The following is a 27929-nucleotide window of genomic DNA, read 5'->3' as shown; positions in this document are numbered from 1 at the left end:
ATAATTGGTTTACAAGTGCCCAGCAGATTGCCCTGCAGTCTGACGCCTTGAGGGTTTACCCAAGGAAAACAACTGCCCCAGAATGTATCCTGGCTGCGGCTCTGCAGTCAAACTAATAAACTGGGAAATAAGGACTGTTCAAGATTCCGGAACATGTGCCAGAATGCCCTTTCATTAGCACCAGAACAAATACACTGCCACCATCTTTCAAGAGAACAGCACGTCTCCAGGCTGTAGCCTTGTATCAAAGTAAAGAAAAAGCGAAGAGGATTCATCCAAGGACAGCAGCAGGAAGGAGTTCTGCTCCCAGCAAGAATACAGACTCTTGCTTCAGAAACATGTGGATTTGTGGCATTTTGCATTTGCCATCTAGACAGAAAGTACTCAGACCGTTTTCTTCTCATTTAGAGAGATTCTTAGTGGGCTTTATGTCAGAAGTGCTCAATGGATGGTGAGCTTCTTCCCATGGCAGCAGCCTACATATCCTCTTAGTGTTAATCTCCTTGTACAGCTAGCTGAAATTCCCTTTTAGCTAAAATGCTAGGAGGCGTATATCCCAGGAACAGTAGGTTGTGAGGTCTTCTGCCTTTTCACAAGCAGAATCTGCTTAGCCATAGATAAGTGTTACAGCCATTCTCATGGGAAGGGACAGCCTAACCACTGAACCAGTTCAGCTCAGTTCACCAGTGTCCAATTTTATGTGCTGAAGCATTAAGTAGAAGAGGTAAAGTGGAAGTATTTTGAATTTCAGAACTGACACTACAGTGTGTTTCAGTCTCCCTCCAAGCAACCAGCAGTTCACTGAATGTCTTCCAAGAACAATCTGAATGGTAGCTGGCATCAAACCTTTGCAAAACTGGCATCCCAGCTCAAAAAGCAAACCCTCTCCTCCCCCCCCACCAGGATTTTCATTACAGACAGACTCTTCTAATGAAGCCACAGATTTTGTTTGCCTGCTGTAACGTAGGTACCACTGATACAATCTCTATAGGTACTGTTCCTCAACAGTACTACCAAAATGCCAAGCGTTTGTGTGATGATGGTACTCTCACTGTCCTAGGGCAGTACCTCCTGCAGATCTCATTCCGGATTTGCATGCTAGGATGTTCTCAGTGGTTGTATACTCTTTTGTTTCTGAAAACACCGAGCTGACTGAAGAAAAAGGGGAAGGAAGATAAGGTACAAGTCATACTCACTGATGCTACACTTTATTCCTGGTCACTGCCATCCCTTGATCCATTTCCACCAGCGGCAAGCCCAGCCTGGTGATGGAAGGCAGAGGGAGAGACTGAGCCGTGCTGCCAAAATTTAACAATTGCCTTCGGTCTTCTGCCAGAGGTATGAAAGCTCTATCTTTGCTTTCAGATTCCATTTAGATCTCCTCTCGAGCAAATGCTCATAAAAAGATACTGTTTGCAATATGTGCTCTTTCTCTCTCCTTTTCCAGTGTTTTAGTGCAGCATCGTATCTGCTTTAGGGCTTGCAAGGACCTCCATGGGAAATATTCCAACACAGACTTCAGCAGAGTCAGTAATCTCAGCAGGGTACGAACAGGACCTGCTTGATGTGTTAGCTCACCAGGAGGATTGTTAATAAGAAAAATTGAACTGATTTTTTTTAGGTCACTTCTAAAAATACTTCCGGGATTGCTCATCTTCCAAAACAATGGCAACAAAAAAATCCATAACCTGCCTAAGATGCGTTCCCATAGGAATCTATTAATTCTGTGTACAGTAAGTCAGCTTTCTTAATGTACCATTTCAGCTATGTTTTGGCATCTGTCAGAGACAGAGTTACTCCTTCGCTTAAGGATCACAGAACCATCCTGAAAATGGCATCCAGAACACGCATTTGCAGTGACTCACTGGGACACAAGGGTGCATTTAAAAGCAATGCTTTAAGCACAGTTGAATTTGACCCCCTTGAGAGCAACAGACAACATCTTGGCACTTCTGCCAAGATGTTCTGCTGTGTCTTCCGTCCCACTCATTTTCTCTCTTGAACAGTTAGATACTACTGTTTCATGTCTAAGCAGAGATTCAAGCTGTACACATCAATATCCGACTTTCAGATTTAGCCATTAGAGAAGACACCAGGCACCCCTTACTTATGGAGCACAGGGAAACATTTTACAACACCTAATTGCTATTTTAACGCACATAATTGTCTTTGAAATGCTAGTCATCAAAGACATGTGCGTATTAATGTGTCATGAAATCACAGTGAATTTCAACATCATGAGCTTAAGCAGTAGTAGTAAGAGAACTTCCTTAACAACCCAGATCTTAAATCTGCCACCACAGAACACAGGAAGTAAGAAAAAGAATCCTGGCTCCAAATAGCAAAGAAAATCTCTAAACAACCCACTTTCATTGCTTCTTTTCCTTCCATTTCTGAGGTGGAGCTGATCATCGGATCATAGGGTAAAGCGACATGCTGTATTTTGAGGAATGTAAGCATCTGATTCACCGATACAGCACAGAAATCAAAAATACAGAGTACTGGACTTCCCCCACACACACCCAAGTTGACTAAATTGGCCTACTGCTGTTTTGATGAATGCTTGATGCCAAGCTTTCTGCATGAGCTAAATATTATATACTGAGCTCAAGCTCCTAACCTCTTATCCATTTCTATTTCAGCTGTTTCAAGCAGATCAAGCCCCTCAGCTTAACAAAAGCACACAGATTGGTCTGAGATCTGTAGCTTATCCTAACCACTAATAACACTGCAGTCTGAGCAGTCTCTTCCCCAAATCACCACACACACACACCCCTGATGTAGAAGCTGAGAACAGACCAGCAAAAGTGCCCCAATAAGCCTTTCCAACCAGGAGTCTCTAAACAGACATGCCAAAAAGCAGCTCATCCCCCTCAACCCTTCTTCTGTTTCTAGAAGGGACCACTCCTTGTAATAGTTTTTTGACCTAAATACTCCCAGCCGTACCCAATCCCTTCCCAGATGGCACAGGCTGCCTGCTTGACTCTATGCATACCCTACTCTTTGAATTAGCTTACAAATTTGTTCGCCACACTTCAGCAGTTTAAGTACGCAGGGGGAAAAAGGGGAAAGCTGGTCCCCAACTGTACAGTTGTTGCTGTACAAGTCAAGTATCTGTATCGTGGTCCCTTTGGCACAAGCTTGCCTTGTTCTGGTTTTGTGCTGTGACGCACAGTGGAATCCTCCTGGTCAGTTTGCAGGACACCTGTGCACTGCATTACTAAAATATAAATCACAGTAAGCCTTTCTACAGAGTGAAAGCCGCAATCCATAAGAAACTAATGAAGATGGGACCTTCCTTCTCCTAGGGAACTGCTGTCACATTTCATGTGAACATAAATCCTTTGCCACTGCTGCCAAATGCTTCTTAATTTGAAGTATGCTTGAATGGGATGATTTATATAGATTAACTGTTACATACATAGCATCTGCCTGTTCCTCCCTTCTCCCTGTCTTTCAAAGAGGGCTTGGCCACAGGAGAGGTTACACACCTTAGTCTGCACCGAACCCAGTCCTCAGGACCTGCTATAAACTCCCCACCACGTACACTGAGGCAGGGAAAGAGCAGCCCCCTTTTAATACACTGCAGGTACAAAGTATAGAGAACAACTGGCAACGTCCATGAAGAGGAGAGACAGAGCCAGGAGTCCTGACTCCACAAACAGCATTACAAGTCCAAAACACGAAGCCCAGGTTCACATTTTCTGATCGGGCATGTAGCTGTGACTCAGGAGGCTTTGGCAATAACACACACAAGTTCTAACAGCCCCAGTGCTGAGCAGCCCTGAAGGTCAGGCAGAGTCAGGCTTTCAGCTCAGCAAAAGCAAGACAGCTTGTGTTTTGCCTCCTAACAGAGACTAGAGTTCAGGGTACATCTGTTGGCATTCAAAGGTCATGCCAAGCTTAAAAGTCTTAATGGTTTTTTTTTAAAAAATAAAACAACACAAGTTCTTATTTTCCTACCTTCTGGATTCTGAGCCTTGATAGCATATCAACAGTACTTCCCAGGTTTCCTCCCCAGCTATAAAATGGCTAGAAACCCACTGGTTTTGAATGAAAGCTGAGTTCCCCACCTGAGTTTACAAGCCAAATCATTAAGAAAACAATGAGGTAACCTCGTAAGAGTCATGAGAAAAACCTGAGAGCTGGCAACACTGAAATTGTTCTCTTTATCCCTGTGAAAGCTAAAGCTGGAGGTTCTGTTTATTTTCATGGGTTTACACCTGGTTTGGGTTTTGGTGTCCCCCACCCCCCTTCTTTTTCTGGCTATTCAGGGATCCACTGAAGATGAACAGCACATGGCTAAAGGCACCTCCTTAATTGAAAGCCAACATCACCACCTGCTGCACTGCCTGGAAAAAACAACCGTAAGTAGCAACACAATCCTTTTCCATCTTACTAGGTCTTTGTGCCTGGCCCAGGTTTCCTATGGAAAAGCTGTGCACACAGTATGCTCTGAAGTGGCACTCAGTTAGACACACTCAGTAGACCTACGAACTACGCCAGGGGGTCTCATGCTCGAGCTCCAAAGAATATTCTGCAGTGGGTTACATGCACATCTATTTCATTGTCATCTTAACAACAACAAAACAAAACAAAAAAAAAAAAAAGAGACTATGCACAGGGATAACGATGTGATTATCTGCTGCTCCACAGTCATCTACACCAGTAGAAAGTCAAAAGCAGGCTGCTTAGGCAAGTTCACTTGAATGCAAACAACTCTTCAGCATGGGGTTAGGGAAATCCTACAAACAAGGTTTATGTTAAGTTTAATTACTTCAGTGCTTTTGAAGGAGAAAAATGCATTTTTTTGAAAAGTGAATTTGTCTTGTGCTGTCAGTCACACATCATATATACTTGCTACTTGTGCTAATTAATAGTTAAAGGACAGTTCTGCTACTTTAAGAGGAGGAAGATGTCAGGCTGTCAGTGATTCCACACTACAACCTGGTCACCAGTGCCAACAGGCTGGAAAAAAATAACCTTTAGCCCTTTATATGGCACACAGCAGATGAACTCTCTTAATGGGTTTAAAGGTTGCACATATCTTTTTCTCACTGTAGTTCTGGTTACAAGAGCAGGTAATTTATCTTAAAGCCAGTCAAGCAGTTTCTATAAGATGACTCTTCTGTTTGCATCACACAAGGTGTTGGGAATGAGAATTTTATTTATCAATAGTAAGTGATTCTGTATGCAGAACTCTCTGGGAATGTTCCAGGTATTTGACACGTATATTTTACTTCCAGGTATATGTAAAAGGTTCTGCAGTAAAGGAGCACATTATCTATACCATGATTCATTCTAGAAAGAATGAAGAGAGGTTAACACTTGAAATATTCATGCCTTTTTCTATCTGCATCCATCATCAAATGTACTTTTGATTTCTGACTTGTGAAAGCTTTCTTTTAGATAAATCACCTTCACTTCCATAGTTCAGCTTATGCTGGAATAACACCACTTAGGCTTCAGCGATACAATGGAAGAAGATGACTGACTAATTACAGTGACCTGCTGAGTACAGCTGGTTTATCACAAAGAGCTATAAAGGTCATCATTCCAAGGACAGTAAACTGATTCTTCCTGTATCAATGACTATTTAATTTATTTTATAAGACTCATCTTGTCTTTATTTCTAGCAATTTTGAATGTTACATAACAAGCAGATATTTCACAATCTGACTCTTCAGTTTAGAACTTTATGCTTAAAACCTTCACTACTATGACCCATATTTCACTTTAATTTGAAAACTTTAACAAATTGGCTGAAGCAAACAAAAGCTGACAATGCTGCCTCCAGGGTCTACCCTTGTAAGGCCCTGACTTTGTAAAGGCTTATAAAAATTCTGACCTCTGCACAGGGCAGATGAACATCTCTGGGAGCTGCATGAGTTGCTCTGTTGCTAATGAGCTGGGTAGGGTGCTGGCAGCAACGTGGCCAAAGCATATCCTAATTTGTGGATGTATTAGCCTTCCACACTAACCAAGCTAGATTGCCTCCAGCAAACAAACCTACTCAGACACCGAGTCTCAGTGGTTGAAAATGTTCCAAACGAAAAGAGTGGCAATAACAGTGATACTTTGAATTTTGATTAAAACCTAGATAGGAATCTGCACAATATTTAATGTGCTTTCCCCCACATTTTTCAGCCAGTTATTACCATGATGTAATTACCATCAAATCACATAGCAAATTTGGATCCTGGTCTGAAATTATGAATCAAAATAGTTCAATCAGCTTGTATGGGAATTCTGTAGTTCACATATCTATTAAAATACTATGCAACAGTTGTCCTCCCAAAAGTTTAAATCACAGTAAAGGAATTTTTGAACACTGAAGAGTCATTTCGTGACCAAGTTGCAGGAATGGAATGAGGAATGTACCGTGGTTGCAAACTTGTTTTAATGGGCAATTCACCTTTCCTTAAACGAGGCAGAAGGATTCTAAAAGTACACTTTATTGTCATGGTAGCTGTGGTCATCACTAGCATACAGGCTTACAATTGAATGGCTCACAAATCTGGTGTGTCATGGCAAAGTGACCCTAACGTACTTCTAGCTGCTGTAACAGAGATTACTTTGTCATGTTAACACAACAGGTGGAGTTTGTTCAAACAAAAGGAATTTTTTTTCTACTCCTTCCAACTCCCAGATTGAGTACGGACATTCACGTGCCATGTTTCCTCCAAATGCTGAGTGCGTTGAATCCATTCCTTCAATCCAAACCTTTCTTCTGAGTTTTCACAGAGTATGATCAAAACCCATATCCATTGGTGACCCAATGGCGATACAACTCCAATTTGTTACTTGCGAATCAGCAGCTGAAACTTTGTTTTCCTTTGCCTTGGGCTCTCAAAAGATCAAAGTATAAAGTTGGTACCAATTTTGTTCTATTTCCAATAATATAATATTAAAAAGCTCAAGTCTGAGAAGGAAGGAACAAAGGGGTCTGATTCAGGCAAGGTTTGGTAAAGAGAAGGTCCCATTGCCCATTCAAACTTGAGCAAGCCGGCTGGAATGCTGAGGCAATAGATCTAATGCTGGGACTAAACTTCTGAATGCTGGAATGGACAATCAATTGTGTTTTTATCTTTTGTTGGCATGTTGTCCCGTAGGGATTGTCCTATCTTGTGGATGATCCCCTGTTATCTGTACGAACTTCCACCATCAAGGTATTTCCTTTTTAATTCAATCTTTTTTCTCTATGGTCTCTGTGACATGTCTGGAGAGTGTTTGCTTCCTTTCTCGCTCCTGGTCTTGTCCTTGGGAGCCTGTGCACGTGGCTCTTTTTGGCTATCCAGTGCTCTTGTTTCCTGTGAGAGTTGTTAGTTGTTCCAATGAAAACCGATGGCTGCCTTCACCATGGTTGACTGGATAAAGTATGTTCACTAGAACTACTTTGGTGTTCATATACACGCATATGAGTTCTTTCTTTCAGGATTTCTTGTTCCTTAGCACAAAAACTCTACCGATTCAGCTTTCTGATTTCCTTCCCCTATACACTTCCTACTCTCACCTGCCATGTTCATTTCCACTCAGCTAACAGCACCCAATGACCTGCAGGTATTCTTTGAACCCAATAGCCAATACAAGCAACATCCTGCCATTAAGTTATATGTCAAGATGGTCACTGAAAACACAATCCTGTCCCCAGGCACAAAGAAAAAGGAGCATGAATCTCCTCTTGGGTTTCATAACCATGTGGCATTGCAAACTTTTTGAAGCCACTTTAGAATCCAGACACAAAAATGAAAGGAAATTTGAACACAATATATTAACCATCTCAGCAAGGCAGCAAGCATAAGCAAGGCAGCATTAATAGATATGCTTGTGTCACTGCAACAGCATCTCTTATTCCCTTACTGATGCAGGAGAGCAAAACCTTCTCTTGGTTGCAGTGACTGAAAGGGCAGGATCATTTATTTTTAAGATCTGCCTAGTGCCAATCATTTCAGGCATGGAGGCAGAGAGCATCTTACACAGACAAGGGGCTGACACATCCCGCCAACCTAGCAAAAGGTGCTGTTGAAAACAAACTGCTGTTGGGCCAAAGCTGTCAGTGTCACCAGAGAGTAACGGCACTGTTTCTTCCCCTGCCAGAACCACGAGTTCATAGATGAGCAACTGTTCGAGCAGAACTGCATGGAGAGCTCAATGCAAAACTATCCTTCTTCTCGGAGCCCCTCCTTGTCCAGTCACCATGGACTGACCACCTCCTGCTGTTCTCGCCGTAACAAGAAGACCACTCACCTTCCCAACTCCAGTGTGCCAGCCACCCGCCTCCGGAGCATGCAGGAGCTCAGCACCATCCATATCCAGTGCAGTGAGCAGCCCTCGCTTACAACAAGGTACAGTAAGTAGGCTCTTGCTGCTAACTACTGCATGCAAACCTCTGAAGTCTGTTATCAAACTGGGTGTTCTTACAGGCCTGTTCTCCAGCCAGGGAGAGGGGTCTAGTGCTGGGAGCATCTTTGTTTCCCTCCTTCTAATGCCAACCCAAGGGAAGTGGCTCCTAGCTGTTCCAGGAAGAACCAAAGCTAGGCTCTAGTGCAGCTCTGCTCTGGCCAGACTGGACATAGAAGAATGAATTCCAGCTGACGGCTGCCTATGAAGTGCTAATCACACATGCAGGAGGCAGCAGGTCCCAGCTGTGAGCCTCTCACCAAAGCTGGCACGGGACTGCTTCACAGCCCACCTCCCAGACAGCCCAGTACTTCCAAGCCTTTACTGGCCAATCTGGTGTCCTGTAGAGAGCTGTATACACTGACATGGCCCACCAGGGACACACTGACTTCTCTGATTTTTGTTGTCCAAAAGTCTAAATTGCAACTGTAAGCATCAAGCATCACTGGGAAACAAATAAGGAGGAATTTCACAATGGTGTCTACCTAAAAAGCCTTTAGTGACACAGGTGAAGAAGTGTCTCTTAACAGAAAATTTTGACATTTTCATTTTATACGTAACTATAAGCTGAAAAAATAATTTCTTCACCATACTTTTCTTGCAAATACTAAATTACTTTCTAAATCCCCCTCAGCCCATTAAGCTTCTTGTGCACCGGGCTGGTTTTGAACTTACCATTCTTCTCCCCACTTCTAATAAAGGGATCTAGAAACTGAAATAAAGCTGCCTTTAGGGCGGCAAGTGACTACTTTGCGCCAGGGTGAAGTCAGAAGGGCATTTCAGAGAATGAATTATGAATAAATAAGCACAAAACCAGTCTCTAGCTATTGCAGTTTCAATATGACAATAGTTTAAACCAGCACCTGCAACAGTAATTCAGGGGAATGTCAACTATTCTGTCTATTTCAGCGGGTGCTAAATCAGATGCCAGTGACATTTTAAATGTCAACACTGGTGGTTATTTCACTTGCTTACCAAACTGTGTAAGAATAGAGAGAGAGAAAAAAAAGCTTTTAAGCTGTTTTCCATGTGGAATGCAACTAACTGGGTGTACTGGTTACCACTGGCAGAACAACCCAGTCCCTAAAACTGCCCCACTCTCAGCTCGTGACTGGGGCAACTGGGGAACAGAATGGGTTCTGGCCCGTTCTTGGGATGCTTGAGAGATCAACAAACATCCCCTTGGTGAGTCACTCTGAGATAACAACAGCAACAGCTTTCCAACTGGGAGCTTTACATTTTCAAAGGATGGCCTTGTGTTTAAAATGAACGTGTGTGGCTGGTAATAGCAGACTCCTGTAGCTGTGCAGATGCACAGCAATCAACCTATCATTTTCCCTCTGTAATTAATTATAGGATGCAATTGATGCAGATCTAATAAGAATGCTCCCAGCTGCCAGATCCTTGAAACTACTGCAGACAGACGAAAAAATAGAAAAGATCAAGGGACAGTGAATTTGAAAGAGGTATTTGAAATGCAAGGAAGACAACATACCTTTCTCGGAAAGAACTACCTGTGCTCTGAAAAGATGCAGTACACAGGACGGTATATTTAGATGTCCTCTTAATTAAACTAGAATTATGCAAGAATGAAATGGAAACAGAATGATTTGCCCTGTGAAAAGCAGTATCCTAACCAGGGGGAATATTACAAAAGCTTAGTGTAATCTGGGTAGAAATAAATGATGCCTTGCAGGAACTGGGAAGAACATTTAGATGGAGTCTTCTGAGTATTTCTGTGCCCTTAGTTCAGAGCAGTAAGATACTGATTAAGAACAACTACCATTCCCGTTCCCAATCTTTCTACTGCCTGTTTAAAAAAAAAAAAAAAAGCCAAACACTAAATTTGTTTTCTAGTCGTTCCAGTCTCAACATGAAATCAGATGATGGGCTGAGACCGAACTGCAAAACTGCCCAGATAACCACAGCCATCATCAGCATCCCCACACCACCGGCACTCACGCCAGAAGGTGAGAATAGACCTCCGCCCAGCAGCCCCGGCCACTCCACGAACATTTCCACCACCACCACAAGCAACATAGTCAAGGTCTCTGCCTTGTAAGATGTCTCATGCACAGAAGGAGGCTGGAAGACCAGTGCCCCTCTCCCTCCACACCTCCATGTTCCTTTCTTGCTGCAAATTGTGCCTGGATGGACCAACCTGACCTTTTGTCATCGAATTAGCAATGGAGACCTAACGAGGCAGCTTTCTTCAGACTCGCATTCATACTGTGGACTGAGGAAGGGTTAGGAAAGGGAAGAAGAGGCCGGTTAAAGGAAAAAGCCTGCATGGAGGAGAGCGTGTTGTGCCATGATCACCTGCAGATGCCAGAGGAAAAGAATCATCATGGCAACAAGAGTCAATAAAGAAAACAGAAATATAACACTGTGTATCGCAGCACCTTTTTAAAGGTTTTTAATGGATAATATTTATTCATGAGGAAATGACTGAAAAGGTGAAAAACAATGGATTTTGTGAATTTTTTTTCTTCATGGAGCAGAACCTTTAAACCAACCAAAATTTCACATTTTTTTTCTTTTATAGGAAAAGATTTAGACAAAGAAGCCACCTGTCACAGAAATCTATTTCCATTCCTCTGTGTGTGTGCGTGCGCAGAAACACTGAATTACAAAGAGCAGAGCATGCTTCCATGATTGGGTGCACAGTAGGAAAATACAAGCATGTGTCAGCACACGTATGTGCACACGCACACACACACACAACTATTTCACCCTGGATGGCATTCTTTATTTAGACAATTTTGTATCCGCCTTTTAAGTCAATACAGTGCAATTGCAAACAGTGTGTTTGTCTGCTAATTATTGTCTGTGAAAACATATTTGTGGAAAAAAAAAAAGGACAGGCTTTAGTAGAGTTTTAGTCCCACATGGGTATCTGCTTTCTATTTTTGTTATCACTTACTTGTAAGAGTGTGACTAGACTACCAGTTCTGTATTTTTAAAAAGGAAAAAAAAAAAAAGTAGGATTCTTTTTTAATACTGTACACACAAATGGCAAAGAATGAGAAAGCACTGAACTCAACTGCATCAAGCGTTCCTAAGTCTAACAGAGGTTTCTTGTAATGTATGCCCATGCTTTTTAATTTCTGATTTTGATATATATAAATTTCTTTGCTAGCACTGGACATACAACCCATTGTAAATAGTAGCCAAATAATGTCTGGATTTATACTTGATAATAATTAACCCCAGAGCCAAATATCTTGCATGGACAGAGAGGTATTTGGCTTTTTCACAGTCTTAGGGCTCCAGTTGTCTCATCAATGGCTTCTGGGTTGCACTGATTTTGGGGGGTAGACTAGGTTAGCAGTTTTAGTTCTCCAGTCCCAGCACAGGATCTACAGCACGCATCCACTTGAGAAGGAGGAGGAGCAGTACTCGAGTTTGGGAAACATTTGATAAAGTGTGGTAGAGACAGCATTTTCTTTTTGCAGTTCCTACACTTAGTTTGGGAAAAGTCACACAATTCTAGTCAACCAAAAACTGAAGTAACACTGCGTGGTACTGCTAAGAAGTAAATACTTCTGACAAAGCTGTGGTCAGTCCTAGCGCCTCTTTCTCAGAATTTTCGAGGAATGATTTATTGTAAGGAAATACATGGTCCTGAAACGTAACTGATTCCACCCCCCAAGAACAGTAACTTTCTTCTTCCAGTCTGCCCTTCTCAAGTCCCCTTTTCTTAACAGGTGTGACCCATGAAGGGCAGAGTGAGGAACAACGTCACCCACCTTTTCACTTGTCATATACTGTTTGGCTAATTATCGTGGTCATGCACAAATGCCTCTTCAAGACCCTACACATACCCACCAATGGCAATGCACCTAGCCCCCAACAGCTTGTAGATAACAAGGAAACATTTCAAGTGTCCTGTTTCTGAACAGTGATTTTACCAACATTAAAGAACTACTCAAAGCAGTTTTGAGGCTGATTCAGCAAAGGGATGACTTTTTTTTAACATCTGTCATAATCTATTCTGATGTAATATTTATATACACATATACATGCTTACACATATGAATAAGTACACATACATGTACAGATAGATAAATAGACCTACATGCCGACTTAAACATGTGAGCTAGCAATCCGCTTTGTTAGCACTCCTAACCTATTAGTCTATAGAGTGGGCTCAGATGGCTGATGCATTAACTCAATACCCTCCTTAGAAACCTACAACATTCTAGGAATATTAGGGCTATGGCTAAGCCTTCAGTAGCTGCATCAGCTTATAGTCATTTATTCCAGTGCTGTAATATGTTACCCAAAACTATGTTTAGTCCTGTTCTAAATGATTAAAACTCTCTGCCTTTGCTGCTTCCTGTAGGAGGTTATACTGCAGTTAACCTTACCATGATTGAGTTTTTTCTTGATGTTTTAATTTAATCTTTCCTTTGCTATAATTTCATTATTGGTCATCATCTGCTCCCCATCTAAACACCCTCACCCTTGTAGATCAGAGGCCTTGCTCTCCACCACTTACCACCTTGCAACCTCATTTACACTGGCACAGAACAAGGGTTAAATGCTACCGTACTGACAGGGTACAGCGTTCCTTCCAATGCGCAGGAGTAAACCATTACAAAGAGTCAGGGACTCAACACGGATTCTCGGTGCTGCCTTTCTTATTCCTGATTTACTGTGGCGTGGTAAACAAGCCACTTCATCTTTCTGCACCCATTTCTTTATCTGTAAATAGCAATCATGGCAGCCCTTGTCTAAAGCACTACTGGTGCATTTAATTGCTATCAATCAAAGCGCTTTAAATAAAAAAATTAAGGAGGCAAGCCAGTCCTTGGGGTTTCTGGCTGGCTGCTAGGGCTCAGACTGTCAATCATGTCATGCAGCCATGGCCTTTATTCTCTTCCACAGAAGACGAATCATTGTTATCCTTGCTCAAAAACACATGGCCTGCCTCTTCCACCATTAACTTAGCAGGTGCTGCCCCATGCAGTTAGAACCTCAGCACAGACTTTCAGAGGATACAAAATTAAGGGAGTCTGTGCCTAGAGGAACAGGGCTAAAAATATTTTTAATGGAGGCATTAGCTCCCTTTATACCCTGATTTGAAGTAGACTGAGTAATGCTTCCGAAAGCACTTGAAAATATGCTAGTACAAAAGTGTCCTGGATTGCCCAACAGAGCTACATCCTCATTATGAGAGCACTGTGCATTCATTGAAACAGCAAAGACAAGAATCTATCACCATCCTATCAGTGGTTGGTAGGGCATAACATAGCATCCTTCAGATGAAACACAGAGAAGAAGGGAAAGCATTTGCACAGAAGACCATGGAAACTGCACTACAGCCATTTATTCCTAGGCAAATAGCTTTACTAAACTGCAAGGCTCTTTATGATCTTTAAATAGCAACTTATAAACTCTTCCTGAGATAAGGCCAAGTCACTCCTGAAAATTACTAGGCCAGAACTTTAACTGAAGGATTTGGAGCATTCTTTCCAACGGTCCCCAGCGCTGCCCTGCCTTACGAGCATCCCTCTCGCTTTCCCCAGGGCCATACACATACACTGATACGGATACGAAAACCATCACATACCCCTGCAATCCTGCTCATTCCTGATGCAGATGGAAGGGGGCTTCTTCAGGTGTGGGCCACCTCCAGGAGAAGCAGCATCCAGAAACATAGGTAGGTTCTAGTCCCGATACCTTTCTGAAAGGCAGGTGGTAAAAAAACAGCCTCATTAGCAAGACTGCTCAACAAAACATCAATAGCATGTTGGCGGTTCATCTCAAAAGCCTTCCCCTCCCCCAAATTCCTTATGACTTCTTAACAGTTTTAGAAATGTTCATTAAAAAAAAAGGATAAAAATGGATTGTTTGTACAAAAAGCAAGTGGAAGGGGATTATTTTTCAGTCTTTCATAAAGCAATATTAAAAAACTCAAAGGAGCAACACCTTTTTCCGAGCATTTTGTTTCCTTTCCAAAGCCTTTTCTGAGGGAAAAATATTTTCAGATTTTCAAGCATATTGTATTAATAGATTTATTCTCTTCTCACCTGGCATTGGACTGCTAACAGAAGGAATCACACCCAATTGGCAAAGAATGATGAGAAGTACCTTTCACATCTATCTAAGCTTTGGCTTCCATCTACTTTTTCTAAAACCCACCTTTTTACTTTCATTTCCCTTAAAAATCTTAAGGACACCCATAAAGAAGAGGCCACAGATAACACATCTTGGTACACAGAAATGGAAGAATTAAAAAATTTCATCCTCAGCTAGCACAAGATCCTTCACTACAATACACTGCATTGCTTTCTCTAGATTAGATTTAAAATTCTCCAAGGGAAGGACTCCCACCGCTTCCCTGGAGAGCTTACTCCAGACTAATAGATCTCAATGTCAAGGATTTTCCCCCTGCTGTTCAGCCATAATTCTTTCCTTATTTTTTTCCTCTCTTGCTGCCATTATACTCCCTCGCACCATGTTAAATTATTTTCCTTTCCACGTTGTAAGTTAGCTGCCTATAAGCGTAAGAGGAACATAAAACTTTCTACTGCAAATTCTTCTCCCAGAGACTACTTTTGTCTGTCAAATAATTATCATTGCTAAAAGTGAACTGGGGAAAAGGTAAACTAAGTAACACACATGGCTTTAGTGTAGAATAAGGTTAGTTGGTAATTCAAAATACCTCCTCCTTTACAGTTGGCCAGAAATACTAAATTTTAATCAACGCTACTTGTTTAACCTGAAACAGTTGAGAATATATTTATACTGCAAAGCAGCATTTATCATTCTAGTTTAGACAGCTTAAGGTGTGCGCATGAAAACCAGATTAATACCAGCTAACAAAAGCAATGTTTCTTCAAATATTTTGCTTTTTTAAGTAAGAGGTTGTAAACACGTTGTACCCTACATGTATTACAAAGCAAATTCAGTAAATTAAAAATCACATTTACTTTATAGGTTGCAACACCCCTTAGATGCTGTAATAATTTTTCTATGTTGGACTATGGCAGAGTTACAAAGTCAGCATTGATGGATGGCTTGCGAGTATCAGCAGCTTTGAACTGAAAGCTTTATTCTGCTTTTAAAGTTGGGTGAATAACATACCTTTTCCACATAATTTACCGACCAAATACGTCTTAATTGATTTTTTTTAAAAAAATCACTTATTTTTCTCCAACACTTTGAGCAACTGCACTAGATATATGACTTCAGAGCTCAAGTTTTTAGGCTTCACAGTTAATGATGCCATAAACGCTCTTCATAATTGTTTTATCTTTCTAAAACTTTAAGACCAAACAGAAGGCAGCATGCACATTGACTAGAGCTAGGAGATTTAGAATCAGGAACCTATGTTCTACTCCCGATTGTCTTGATGAATCACCAAGTGACCTCGAAGAAGTCATTTCACCTCTCTTTGCCAATTATACAAGCTGTGTAGAATTTAATACCTCCTCTTTCCATAACTGAAGCTCAATTCATGAACACCTACAAACTACAATAGAGAATTCTGGAGAAAGCATAGCAGAAGAATACTGCTACTTATGTTCAGAATGCAAAAACTGTGCTAGAAAACATTCAGGTGGAACAGTCAAAAGACCAGGTGACAAAGAGCTTGTGAAAATTCCTTCTTGAGTTTTGTTCTCAGTCAGTAGTCTGTTACTTTGTGTGTATATGTGTGCACGTGTTTCTTTTCATTTTGATTTAAACTAGTGCTAGTCACAGAAGTCACACAGCTGTCTGGGTGAGAAGTTAACAACCATATCGAATGCTCTTCTCCGTTCCGTTGCAACTATGACTGGGAGCTCCCACTGGCTCCTTGGACCAATGAAGTATCTTAAAAAATGCGTGTGATGGTATATTTTTGATAAATCAGTAAGGCATTCCAATGCAATGGTGTTTTCTTTAGAAGTTTTATGTTCTAAGAAGCTCTCAACCTTATTATTTTCTATTTTCGTACTATAAATGGGCTTTGCTTACATCAGAGGAGATACAAAATGTACTGTATACAACTGCAGGTAGCTTCATTTGAGAACAACTTTCTAGAAGAACCAAGTTTCCTGTTGTCTTCTTTTGGAATTGTAGTGCATATGTTGAAACTTGTATATCATTTACAGTATTGAGTCTTGTGCCACTGCTGTACCTGATGTATCCAATCTGGATTAAACAGAGTATGTGCCACAAATACCAAGATGATTCTGTAAATTTCTTCTAAAAATATTCTGGGAGGTTCTCTTGGAGAAATTTGGGTGTTGGCCTAAGCCACTCGAGTTGCATTTAATACTATTAACTCCTACTTAAGCAACTGTTAATGAAAACACCAAGATATCCAAGGTGTTACATGACAGCCATAATGCAAATGTACCTAAGTGCATCTCTACGGTATCCTCCTTTCGAATGGTAAGAATTGCAACAAAATTCATCTGGGAAACTAAATTGTATCATCTTGGCCTTTTCAAACAATGCAGACAAAATCTGGGCTAACACCCTCCCTGGGGGAATTTGTGATACAAAGGGAGTCAGGCAAGAAAACACATACAGAAAGAAAAATACTTCTCCTAATGAGATATTTGTTATATTTAATCTGCAATCTTAAGCCTTCCTTTTAAAAGGCAATCTCATTTTGGCAATTCCGTTTAGGCCAGTCTTGCATTCTATACTGCAGACAGTCTCACAGCTTGTTTCAACCACAAACCAAGCAGAACCGATCTCACCTTAACCATGTCAGAAAGCGCCACTTACAGGCGTTATTAAAAATTTTCAAAATTCTTTAAGCAGAAATTAAAATGACTGATTAGGTGAGCTCGAACTCCCCCGCAGTGAGAGCAGCACAGAACCGCTTACAGAGCACGCTGCTCTTGCAGCAAGGGCCGACACCCACTAGGGGCCAGCAGCACCCAGCCCCAGGGAACCCACAGCCCCCCCGGCCAGGACAGCCGCCCTGCTCGCCACCCCAGGCTAAAGGGCTATGCCACTCAGCAGCTCGGCGACGCTACAGGTCTGCACGGTGAAGAGAACTGAATGACGCGGTATAAAGTTTACACCTACCACCCCCCAAAAAAGGTCGGAAGCGCCGCCAGGGACACCACAGGATTCGCACTGGGAATTTTGCAAAAGAACATTAGGAACACTCAGGCAGCAAGTGAGTTATGGAAGCCAAGCAAAAACATAGTGTTTCTCAACATGAATTTGAAAGTTGCAGAAGGTGAGCAATCAAGCATCCCTGAGGACATCCATTCACCGAATTGAAGAAGCAAGTCTCCTTGGAAGTGTAGGTCATAGCAGGGAGGAAGCAGTGCAGCGCTGTTCTTTTACTAAGAAAATTCCAGCCTTATTCTGCTCAAGAAAAACAAACAAAAAACCCCAAGACTGCATGTGCTGCAGTGAACTTTGAGAAACCAAAGAAACTAGCTGAAGAAATCTGTTTCTATGATCCCAAACACACCAAAGCTAGAGGATGAAGTTTCAAAATCAGCGCAGAGTCAGCCTAGGGTCCACAGCCTAAGCCAGCCAGCACTCTCATCTTTCCCTGCTTCAGGACAGCTACCTACAAAGCAGTGCAAGCCAAACAGGAAATACCAAATTTAGTATTTAGTTTTAGTACTAATAGGTAGTTTCACTTCTAATTAAAACTCTCCTGTAAGTGTGGCAAGTCTGATATTGCTGCACCCAGAGGGACAGACCAATTATGATTGCTACACATTTTCTACATAATTAAACCATCCTCTACTGCACTGCTTGCCATAGACCTAGCTACAGAAATGTTATTTATAAAATGTTAATTAACTGGATTTAAATTACCAACACAGGCAGAGATGCAGGTTTCACTCTGACACTTAACTGGTATATAAACAGTGCCTGGTGTTTAATAAGAGTATCACGGAAAATGGAACAGTCACCAACTACAAACAGACTATGTAGTCTTATGGAGAATTCATCTTCACCCCAAAGTCACATGGAAGACAAGTCAAGCAAATAAAACAGGGGTTAGTTTGTATTTTCTCCTTACTAAAGACTTCTCACAAGTAAGTGGCTGCCTTTAATCTTCCTGTTTATTTTGGACTGTAAGGATTGCAACTGAACATTCAGCTGTCTTTTATTTCCTTTTATTAACAACTTGTAACACCATCACTGGAATGCATATAAAACATTTACCTAGACACAGCTCTTATGAAAAAGACACATTTTTCTTCAATCTTAAACAATGTCTGTTTATGTTTGTCAATGTACTCGTAGACCAGCATTTCACAGGTATGTCCATTCAGCATCATTCAACATGTCAACAGCAGCATCATGACATCAATCGCCACTTTTCAGCAGTTCCTGAAGGTAGACTGAGTTGACATGATAGGCAGTCATCCAGTTAAACTGTCTGTAACTTTCCCTATAGCGAGACACTGCAGCATAGTAGTTTTGCCATGCTCGGTAGTAAGATTTCCAGTAGGTTTTGTAACTCCAAGCCTCAGGTGGAACACCATCATCCCAAGAGCTGCTGCAGGAGCAGTTGTCTTCAGTTTTTCTCGAGGAAGGGCTAGAAAACTGATGGCAATGGCTTTTCTTTTGTTTAGCGTTTTGTTTCAGAACTTTCTTTTTCACTTGATTCTGCTTTGGGACTTGTGATAGCTCCTGAGGCTTCTCTGGTGTAGGACAGAAACCCGCACGACCCTGATGCACAGAGGGAACAGCATTCGTCTCCTGTGTATTTGAATATGCTTCAAAGCAGGAGTTATTTTCCCTACTATTGGAGGAAGCTGTGGAACCGTATGAACCATCACTGTCACCAAACACAATACCATTTGCAATCGTCTCTGTATAATGTTCCACCTCTTCCCACTCTACACCACCATTTCTGGGGAGCTCACATTGTTCTCCTGGGCCTGAGTAGCTTCTTAAAATCTCAACCTCTCTCTCCAACCCTTCCTTAATGAAATACTCATAGTCTTCAACAAACTCTGAGAAGCTCCAGGGATTTTTCCGTTGGTTTTTAAAAGAAGATAAGCATGGAATTCTGGGAAGATTTTTTTTTAAAGCCTCCTCATCTGGAGCCTGAGAGCTTTGTTGTCCATCCGTTCTGGAGACAGTTTTGACCCTACTCCTCTGTTCTGTGCAGCAACTGGAAGTTTGGGGGTTTCTACTACCTTTTTTTGTATTTGCAGGATGTGTGCACTTTTTTGCCTGCTTTTGCTTCAGGGCCTTTTTTGGCCTTTCTACAGAAAAATTATCACCTGGAAGGTTAGAAAGAGGCTGAGGTACCTCTGAAAAACTATTTTGGACAGGCTGCAGTACTGGTTCCTCTGGTCTAAGACACACAGTGTCAGAATTCACTGAAGCACCTGTATGTATAACAGGTTTGACTTCTACCTCCCCATCTTCAAACTGATCCATCATTCCAGGAGGTATAGGCTCTGTACAAAAGGGAAACAAGTAGGCACTCAATTAAGTGCATCCTTCCCTCTAGCACTCAAATGAGTACCCAAGTAAAGTTTTGCAAAATCGCAGATAAGATGTTAAGACATGTTAAGTTAGAGCTACAAACCAACCACTTCAATTATTAAAGAGCTTAAATAGCCAGAACATTTTCTTCATGGAAGGCACCAAAAAAGTTGATCGAGACAATATCCTACTGAACCACATAAAAAATAAGAACTTATGCAAGAAGGCAAATGCCACATTTCTAGCAGAACAGCTTCTGGCAAAGCAAGAGTAGCAAATTGAAGCAAATCTGCTGCTGCTTCAATTATTCCTTCCTTCTCCTACTACATCTTACAGCCTGAGAAAGGCTTAATCTTGGATTTCCAGAAATCTAGTCAGTTATGTAGTTGCTTAAGCAACAGCTGGATGCAGAGGTCCTCTCCCTGTCTGTAGGCATGCACTAAGTTCATTTCCTACTGCTTCGAACAACTGTGGCAGCTAGGCAAGTAGTCACTAGCACAGAGTACACAAGATTAATGCAGAGAAGACACGTGTCAGTTCCCTGCGGACTTGTCTAAAGCCTTGAACAACAGAAAACAAATAAACAAACAAAAAACCAGCTGCATTCACAGAATAGAGCATACCTGGTAGAGGATGAAGCTGAAGATTACACTTCTGAGCAATTTTCATCATCATGTTTTCTTCCTCTCCACGGCAGCAGTATGTCACAGATAAACCTAATGTTCCTGTGATACACAACAAAAAGTGTTAAGACCTGACCAGAGCCAGTGAAGCTAGTGCAAACTCAAGAAATCCACATGACTGTTTTTACCAAAGCGCCCAGCTCTGCCAATACGATGCATGTACGTTTCCCAGTCTACAGGTACATCCAGGTTGATAACCAGATTCACTTTTTCAGCATCGATTCCGCGAGATGTCTTGAGAAAATGAGGAGAGATGGGGATATATAATTGAATATGCTGAACAGATCTTTAAATAAATACAATACAACTGGGAGAAACTGCTCATACAGGAACTTTTAGTTGTTACAATAACCATAAAGCACCCATAATTTTCCAGCCAGTTTACCATTTTACATGTGGAACAGGTATATGGCATTGCGACCATAAAAACCAGGGATCATTTTTCTTATGCCTTCCTCTCTATCAAATACAAGCAAGAATGCTTTTCCCCCCAGCACAAAAAAAAAAATAAATCCGACCTGACAGCATGCAGTAATCTTTTAATGACAGGACCTCAAATGACCCACTGAAGAGGAAAATAAATCAGCAACAAAGAAAGCCGAGTGCCTGAAACAGCCACTGCACTATTTAAAGCTGTTTGTGATGTTACTGTTGTGAGCATACTGTACTAGAGAAATAAACTATTCTTCCTCATCGCTGCTATCAAAAGGAAACAGCTCTACTCTTCTGAAGTACCTATAAGCTTCTGTAAAGCAACAGATAAATATAATTATTTTTGAACCAGATGAGAAACAGGGGACAATTTCTAAGTTTCACTGCGAAAATAAGTCTCTCACAGCACTAAAGCCATGTGCTTTGTCAGAACATTCATGGTCTATTCAATTACAAGTCAAATCTAATTCTCTGAAGCAAGTTTACGTGCAACACTCATGTATGCTACAAAACACTAACTCACCAAGTCTGTGGAAATCAAAACTCTACAGTGGAACTGCTTTAATTTAGCCATAGCATCAAGTCGCTGATTTTGATTCATGCTGCCTAGAAAGATAAAAGGTTATAAACATATTACATTCCCCTCCAATTCTGGAAACACTGGTTCCTAAAATTGTAGGTAGAGATCAGAAGTAAGGTTGAGAGAACCTTCCTCAAACATCAGTTCTAAATAAGTAAACGAGGAACAAACAAAAACTGGAAAATAAGGAAATCCACTAAAAAAATAATTCTTTTGCTTCGTTTTAAAGAGAAACCAATTATGTAGATACTTAACCCACTTGAACAACACTGAGACTTATTTTAAACACGTAAGATATGGAAAATACTGCTGAAGTAAAATTTCAAGGTTTCTGATAAACATTAGGTGCCAGCTATCAGCTTTCTATGGAGAAGCTAGAAATAAGCAGATTTAAATTCAACATCTGCATTCCAAAGAAATGCTGCTTCAACCTGCAAACGTAAGTAAGATTTCTCTTTACAGGTAAGCCAATGCACTTATCTGGACATCCACAAAAATGACTCCCAAGCAAATCGGAAAGCAGTAAGTTAATCATTATAAAAATTAATATTTTAAGTACTAAAGACACATAAAGACTCAAATGCTGTTCTTAGTTATTTAACCAGAAGCCATGCAAACCAAGATTTAAGATTAATTGTCCTATTTTAGGACACATCTACACACAACTTTGACAGAATCAGAAAGTTTTGAATGGACTTACCCGAAATGCACTCAGCAGGAAAGCCTCTGGATGTTAGTATTTCAGCTAGATATTGAGCCCTGACAGAAAATATACAATGAAAATTGTAAATAAAACTGGACTTAACAGCCCCTGCGCATTTCTGAACAGGCTGTTCTTTACAGTGGAGGACTACATTCCAAAACTGTCACTTTCATCTTTATGTCTGGATAGTCACCTTAGAGATGGAGAACCACAACCAAGTATTAGGTCTCTCTTCTCTCTGAACAGTGTATGAGATACCTTCATTATAAAGCATTCCTTTATTTTCAGTATTTCATACTGCATTCCTCTGGCTGTACACGTCAGATCAAAATTTGCATACTGCTTTGAGACCTTATTGAAGGTCTAATAAGTTTACCCATGACCGTACATTACAACCACTGCTTTCAAGTGTGTTCTTTACAGATTTTATTTCAAATTTATTACCTGCTATGCAGATTTGAGAAGACGAGGGCTTGATTAAATGAAATCTTGCTGAACAACTCATGTAGGTGCTGGGTTTTTTCCTCAAATGTTTTATGCGGAAGTGGATGGGAATTCACAATTTTGTAATACTGCTTCAGCCCTGAGCATGAAACCAAAAAAACCCACCAAAAATATCTATCAGGTTAAGGACTTCCATAAAAACAAGCACAGTGCTAAGCTGCTGTCAACGTGCCTCACCACAGCTAAAACAAAGACTTCAAATTTAAACACGCACACACATGTGCAAAATAAGAACCTACAGGGCAGGTTTTTCTTACAAGGCTGAAATATTTTTGGAATGGGTAGAAAATTCAGAAAGGTATGTCACTGATGTTTTAGACACATCAACACTGGAAATAAATACTTCATAAATTAATCAACTCATCTGTGGAAGGAAAATATGAAGAACCGCAAGTGTTAAAGGTACATGTTTTAGTTTTAGTATACTTTTCTTAATCTACTGATAACAACACAAATAAAAGGACCTCTACTTACCAATGAGACTTGGATCAGTAGGGTTCAGCCTCACAAACGTTGGATCCCTCATATACCTGGTCAAAGCATTAGCTAATGATTCAGGGTAAGTAGCTGAAACAGCAAGCATCTGCTTATTGGCTGGTAGTGAAGAGTAAATCCAGCTGTGAGGCAAAGAAAGGGGAATGACTAACAAGTATGTATCTAATCTACTGATAAATGCATCAGATATAGGTCTGTCTTACTTGATTTGTTCCTGAAAGCTGCCTTCTTCTAAAAGCTTGTCTGCTTCATCGAGAATAAAAAGCCGAATACTGGCTGTATTTAAGTAGTCCAATTCTATAAGCTGTTTTATTCGACCTACACATGAAGAAAAACATAAAAGGATCATCAGAAATTGAAAGGTTCTAGCAATGAATTTTGTAATTTAAAAAAAAAAACAACATTTTATTAAGCCTTAAAAAAAGCATATTTGGAATAATCTCTTGCTAAAAATACCTGGTCTAAATGTTTCTGGCATGGCTCTTTGAGACTATCTCCTATTACTAAAAAAACCCAAACAAAACCAAACCAAATCAACCCACATTTCAAAAGTACCAATTATCGTACTATAATGTATCACACGACACCTGAAGCACAGTGAAACTCATACATACCTGGGGAGCCGACAGCTATGTGGCACTTCTTTAGCCTGATTTTGTCCTGGTTCAATGAAGTCCCTCCAATGAAGACATGACATTCTAAGCCTTCCATTTTTATTCCGATAGTTGTGATTACAGCATGAATCTGCACAGCAATCTCTCGCGTAGGAGCCAAGATCAGAATCTGTAAGGGCCAAGGGTTAAATCTTGAAAGCTGCAGAACGGTTCCGAAGATTAAAGCCCAGAATCAAATCAACATCATCTCAAATACTACGTCCCACAGGCGACAATGCTGTTTTCCCAAGAAAACGAGCGATTCCCCCTCACAAAGCGAAGCCCCCCTCCCCGCACAGGTAACGCGCCAGGCCAGCGCGCAGCAGGCCCGGCGCCGGGCTCACCTGCGTGGCGGAGTTCTCCAGCAGCACCGCGTCCAGGGCGATAGTGGAGAACACGCAGGTTTTGCCAGTGCCAGACTTGGCCTGCACGATGAGATCTGGAAAGAGCCGCCACAGCGGTCACCGCAGGCCCCAGGGGGGGCCCAGGTGGGCCCCACGTGCCCCCAGCCCCGCGCCCGGGCCCTCACCCCGGCTCGCCCGCTCACCCAGGCCGCAGCGCCCCAGCGGGATGGCCTTCAGCTGCACCGGCGACGGCCTGTGGAACCCAGCCGCTTCCAGCCCCGCCAGCACCGGCGCCGACAGCAGCAGAGACCCGAAGTCGGACGGGCCGCCGGGCACCAGCACATCCCGCGTGCGGAACCGCCCCCCCCCCGTCTCCGCTGCCGCCGCCTCTGCGGGCGCCGCCATCTTGTGGGCAGGACGCGGCAGAGCGCGGCGCCGCGCCGGCTGCGCCTTTAGCCCGCGCCGCGCATGCGCACAGCGCCAACCGCCCCGCCCCGGGCCGCCAGGGGGCGCGGCGGGCGCCGATTGGCTGCCGGGCGCCGCGCGGTCCCGCCATCGCATCGCTCCGCCGCCGCTGCCCGGGGCTGCGCCGGTGCCTCTCGAGCAACTCCCTCAGTTCCTGCGTGGTTGTGCCAGTAACCAAAGCTGTGGCTCCCCGCGCGTAGCTCGATAGGCGCGCTCACCTACACAGAAGCAGTGAGCGATGCTGTTCGTGAGACAGCAGTCCTTCAGACGGAGAAAGAAACCTCAGCAGCTGAACACCTGGCAGGGCTCTGGGCAGCACAAAAAGCTTAAATTTATAATAACGACAGAGGAGGAAAGCTCTGAGTGGATGTGAGGAAGCGAGAGCTGCAGACATAACCACGAGCAAGAGCTTTGCCTGGAGCACAAACCCCAGCGCAGGGAGATGCTGGGCTGAGGGCACAGCGGAGCGTGGTGGGGCACGGCGGGGCAGGCCGAGCCCAGGGCACCCACCGCAGCGCGGGGAGATGCTGGGCTGAGGGCACGGCGGGGCAGGCCGAGCCCAGGGCACCCACCGCAGCGCGGGGAGATGCTGGGCTGAGGGCACGGCGGGGCAGGCCGAGCCCAGGGCACCCACCGCAGCGTGGGGAGATGCTGGGCTGAGGGCACGGCGGGGCAGGCCGAGCCCAGGGCACCCACCCCAGCGCGGGGAGATGCTGGGCTGAGGGCACGGCGGGGCAGGCCGAGCCCAGGGCACCCACCCCAGCGTGGGGAGATGCTGGGCTGAGGGCACGGCGGGGCAGGCTGAGCCCAGGGCACCCCACCAGAGCGCACCCCGCAGGGAGGGCTGCAGGGAACGGGCAGGGGAGAGGGGCGAGCAGAGGGAAGGGGAGGGTCGTAAGAAGGAAGGAAGGGTGAGCAAAGGAATGGTGGAGAAGGCTGCAGAAGAGGATGAGGAGGACAAAATGGATTGTGTGGGCAAAGCAGTGCCAACGGGCTTGCTGACAGTCACTGTCCAAAGTATCTCTGTCTGTTGGTCTGGAGAGAAAGCAGTTTGCCACTAATTTCTCATCTGTCCTACTGTAACGAAATACCAGGGACATTTTGTTCTGACCCCTCTAGTTCCAGCCATCCTTCCCCCATCCCAACGATAGAAATTAGTTTCTCATAAAACACTGTGCCTGGGATACAGCTGTACTGCACATGGAAACAAGAATTAAAAGCCGGGGTACTACGAAAAATTAATAGTATAACATTCACTTCAGCAAAGGCCAAATGTGTTAATCTGTTGTATGTGCATTACTTAACTACCCTCTGTAGACCACTCATATTAAATCGTGGGTGGTTTTATGCATATCAGCTTTTATTGTTATAGCAGTTCAGAGGCTCTGGACATGCAGCTTCCATTCATTGCAATGGGATTTGAAAAATCTCAACAGTGGCTTCTACTGTACAAGCATATACACTGTGTCATTATTCTTACATTGCCAGGCAGCCTAAATGAATTTTAATGGCTTTGGTGTACCACAGGCTTTGTCACGCCTTTGAAATTCCTCATACTTATATTCCTGATGGGGGAGAAAAAGTCTGTCAAATGCTATTCAGTTGTTATTTTTTTAATACTATGATATTTTCATATGAATATCTGAGTACCAACCAAGCATGGGGCCCTGCTGAACAAAGAACAGTTTCAGCGTGGAGAGCTTACCTCTACCAAGTCGGGACAGACCAGATGGCAGGGGCGAGAACTGTGCCCCACAGCAGAGTTAACAGGATAGCAATCTACAAGCATTCTGTTAGTTCCAATTATTTCTTAATTTTTAAGTGGATACTCTTATTGGTCCTCAAGGGGAAATGAGTCTCCAACATGAGATAATTATCTCTGGATAAACCTGGGAAAGGAGACAGACAAAGACACCTGGACATAACAAACATTTGATTAAATACAGCTTCTCATAACCCTTTTAAACTGATGTGATTTGAACAGACAATGAGGAGCAGTCAGAAGGGACTGTTCCCATGGGGGGAAAGGCAGAGAAGAGGTGATAAAACAGCCCCAAACAGCCATCACAATGAGCCGCTCCGCTGCTCTGCCTCTCTGTTTTTCTCACCTACTCCTTTTCCCCCCTGAGGTTGCACGCACGTTGCAGTACAACCGAGGTGATCTGGAGACAGGCACTATTCTCTGTGGTGCGTTGTTAATCAGTCGTTCAGCCACATCACCTTAATTCAGAAAGATGCTGCTGTTTGTAGGTATTTGTTTAATTTTCCATCAGATGCTGGAGGGATGGATTCCAAACCACCGCAATGTCTGTATGCCGAGAAAGCCTTCGACACCACGAACAGCAGATTGATTGTCCCTCTCCCTTTGGTTTTGGCCCTTACTAGTGGGGCTGTGTCAGATTTAGGTCAAGCTCCTGCAGCTGTGTCAGTTGATCTAATGAAAGGTTTTGTTTCTCCCTTAACCCTTACTACTGTAAAAGATCTTAACTGCTACTGCTGCTAACTTGGTTTTAAACTCTCTGTGCGTTGTGTACGGTGCCGTGAGTCAGTGTATAAATAGCAATCTTCAACCTTTGGGGCCTCGTTTTACCTCAGTGGCTCTCAAGTACTGAATTCACACTGTCAACATTTACATGTCAGCCCAGCCAGGAGGAATCTGCAGTTTTGCCATGACATTGCTTCGCCTCCGCTTGCAGTAGGATCCAAAGGAAGTATTCCTGCTCAAAGCAGCCTTTGGAAATCTTGACAATTAATCTGAATACTCTGCAGGCAGACTAGGTCCTGGGAAAGGATTTAGGTTAGTAAAAGAAGCAGGTGAGACCTCCTTCTGAGCTGTAATTTTTAAAAACTGACTGGTTCTTATGAAGGCATGTAAATTTTCTAACTTGGTGTCATAAACCAACCTCTAGGTTTTGGGACTTACAAGAAAATTCTCACTAGGAAAAACTCTTGCTCACGTATCTGAGTGCATGTTTTATTCCCCCAAGGCAGGGCTCACCACTTTTTTGTCGCTGTTACAAAGCACACATTACATCATTACATACTTGATTTTAATTCCATCCAAGATTCATTTTTCTCTGCATCTATATATCAATGTATCAGTTTTGGATAAATGATCTTATAAGCTACCGGTAAGGAGCATGCTGCTGATACTTAAGGTCACGTTCTCACTATTTCAGACTATAGAGCACTTGTCTTCAAACTCCCAGCAGCAAGGTCCGTATCCCACGTTCAATGTGTAGTTTGCATTGT

At 42.7% G+C, this 27929-nt stretch overlaps 2 protein-coding genes across 7 annotated transcripts in view; one reads left to right on the top strand and one right to left on the bottom strand.

Moving 5' to 3' along the window:
* The window catches only part of KCND3 (potassium voltage-gated channel subfamily D member 3), a 127584-nt gene extending 116171 nt beyond the window's left edge, over positions 1-11413 (top strand). For 3 of the 5 annotated variants that reach the window (XM_037410431.1, XM_037410433.1, XM_037410434.1), the window contains exons 5-8: positions 4275-4367; positions 7113-7169; positions 8098-8345; positions 10258-11413. In XM_037410431.1, the coding sequence (XP_037266328.1) occupies positions 4275-4367; positions 7113-7169; positions 8098-8345; positions 10258-10462 (603 nt within the window). In that variant the 3' untranslated portion in view covers positions 10463-11413. Of the gene's footprint in view, positions 1-4274; positions 4368-7112; positions 7170-8097; positions 8351-10257 lie in introns of all 5 variants that reach the window. The other 2 variants (XM_037410436.1, XM_037410435.1) reach the window with 2 other exon arrangements.
* A 111-nt stretch (positions 11414-11524) lies between these two features.
* DDX20 (DEAD-box helicase 20) lies at positions 11525-24650 on the bottom strand. Of its 2 annotated transcripts, none has more exons than XM_037410430.1 (11): positions 24416-24650; positions 24213-24307; positions 23830-23998; positions 23419-23533; positions 23195-23337; positions 22661-22799; positions 22214-22272; positions 21457-21539; positions 20630-20735; positions 20442-20543; positions 11525-14089 (listed from the first exon to the last, which is right to left on the bottom strand). In XM_037410430.1, exons 1-11 carry the CDS (start codon positions 24615-24617, stop codon positions 14073-14075), a joined length of 1230 nt encoding a protein of 409 aa, XP_037266327.1. In that variant the 5' UTR covers positions 24618-24650; the 3' UTR covers positions 11525-14072. The 2 variants fall into 2 exon arrangements, with proteins under 2 accessions (XP_037266327.1, XP_037266326.1); XM_037410429.1 differs by lacking the exon at positions 11525-14089 and adding an exon at positions 18464-19790 and having other exon boundaries at positions 24416-24648.
* Positions 24651-27929: the final 3279 nt, after the last annotated feature.

Source organism: Falco rusticolus, chromosome 17, assembly GCF_015220075.1.
Source record: "Falco rusticolus isolate bFalRus1 chromosome 17, bFalRus1.pri, whole genome shotgun sequence".
In the NCBI taxonomy this organism is placed as follows: Eukaryota; Metazoa; Chordata; class Aves; order Falconiformes; family Falconidae; genus Falco; species Falco rusticolus.
The sequence above is the reverse complement of the archived record's forward strand: the minus strand, read 5'-3'. Positions and strand labels throughout refer to the sequence as shown.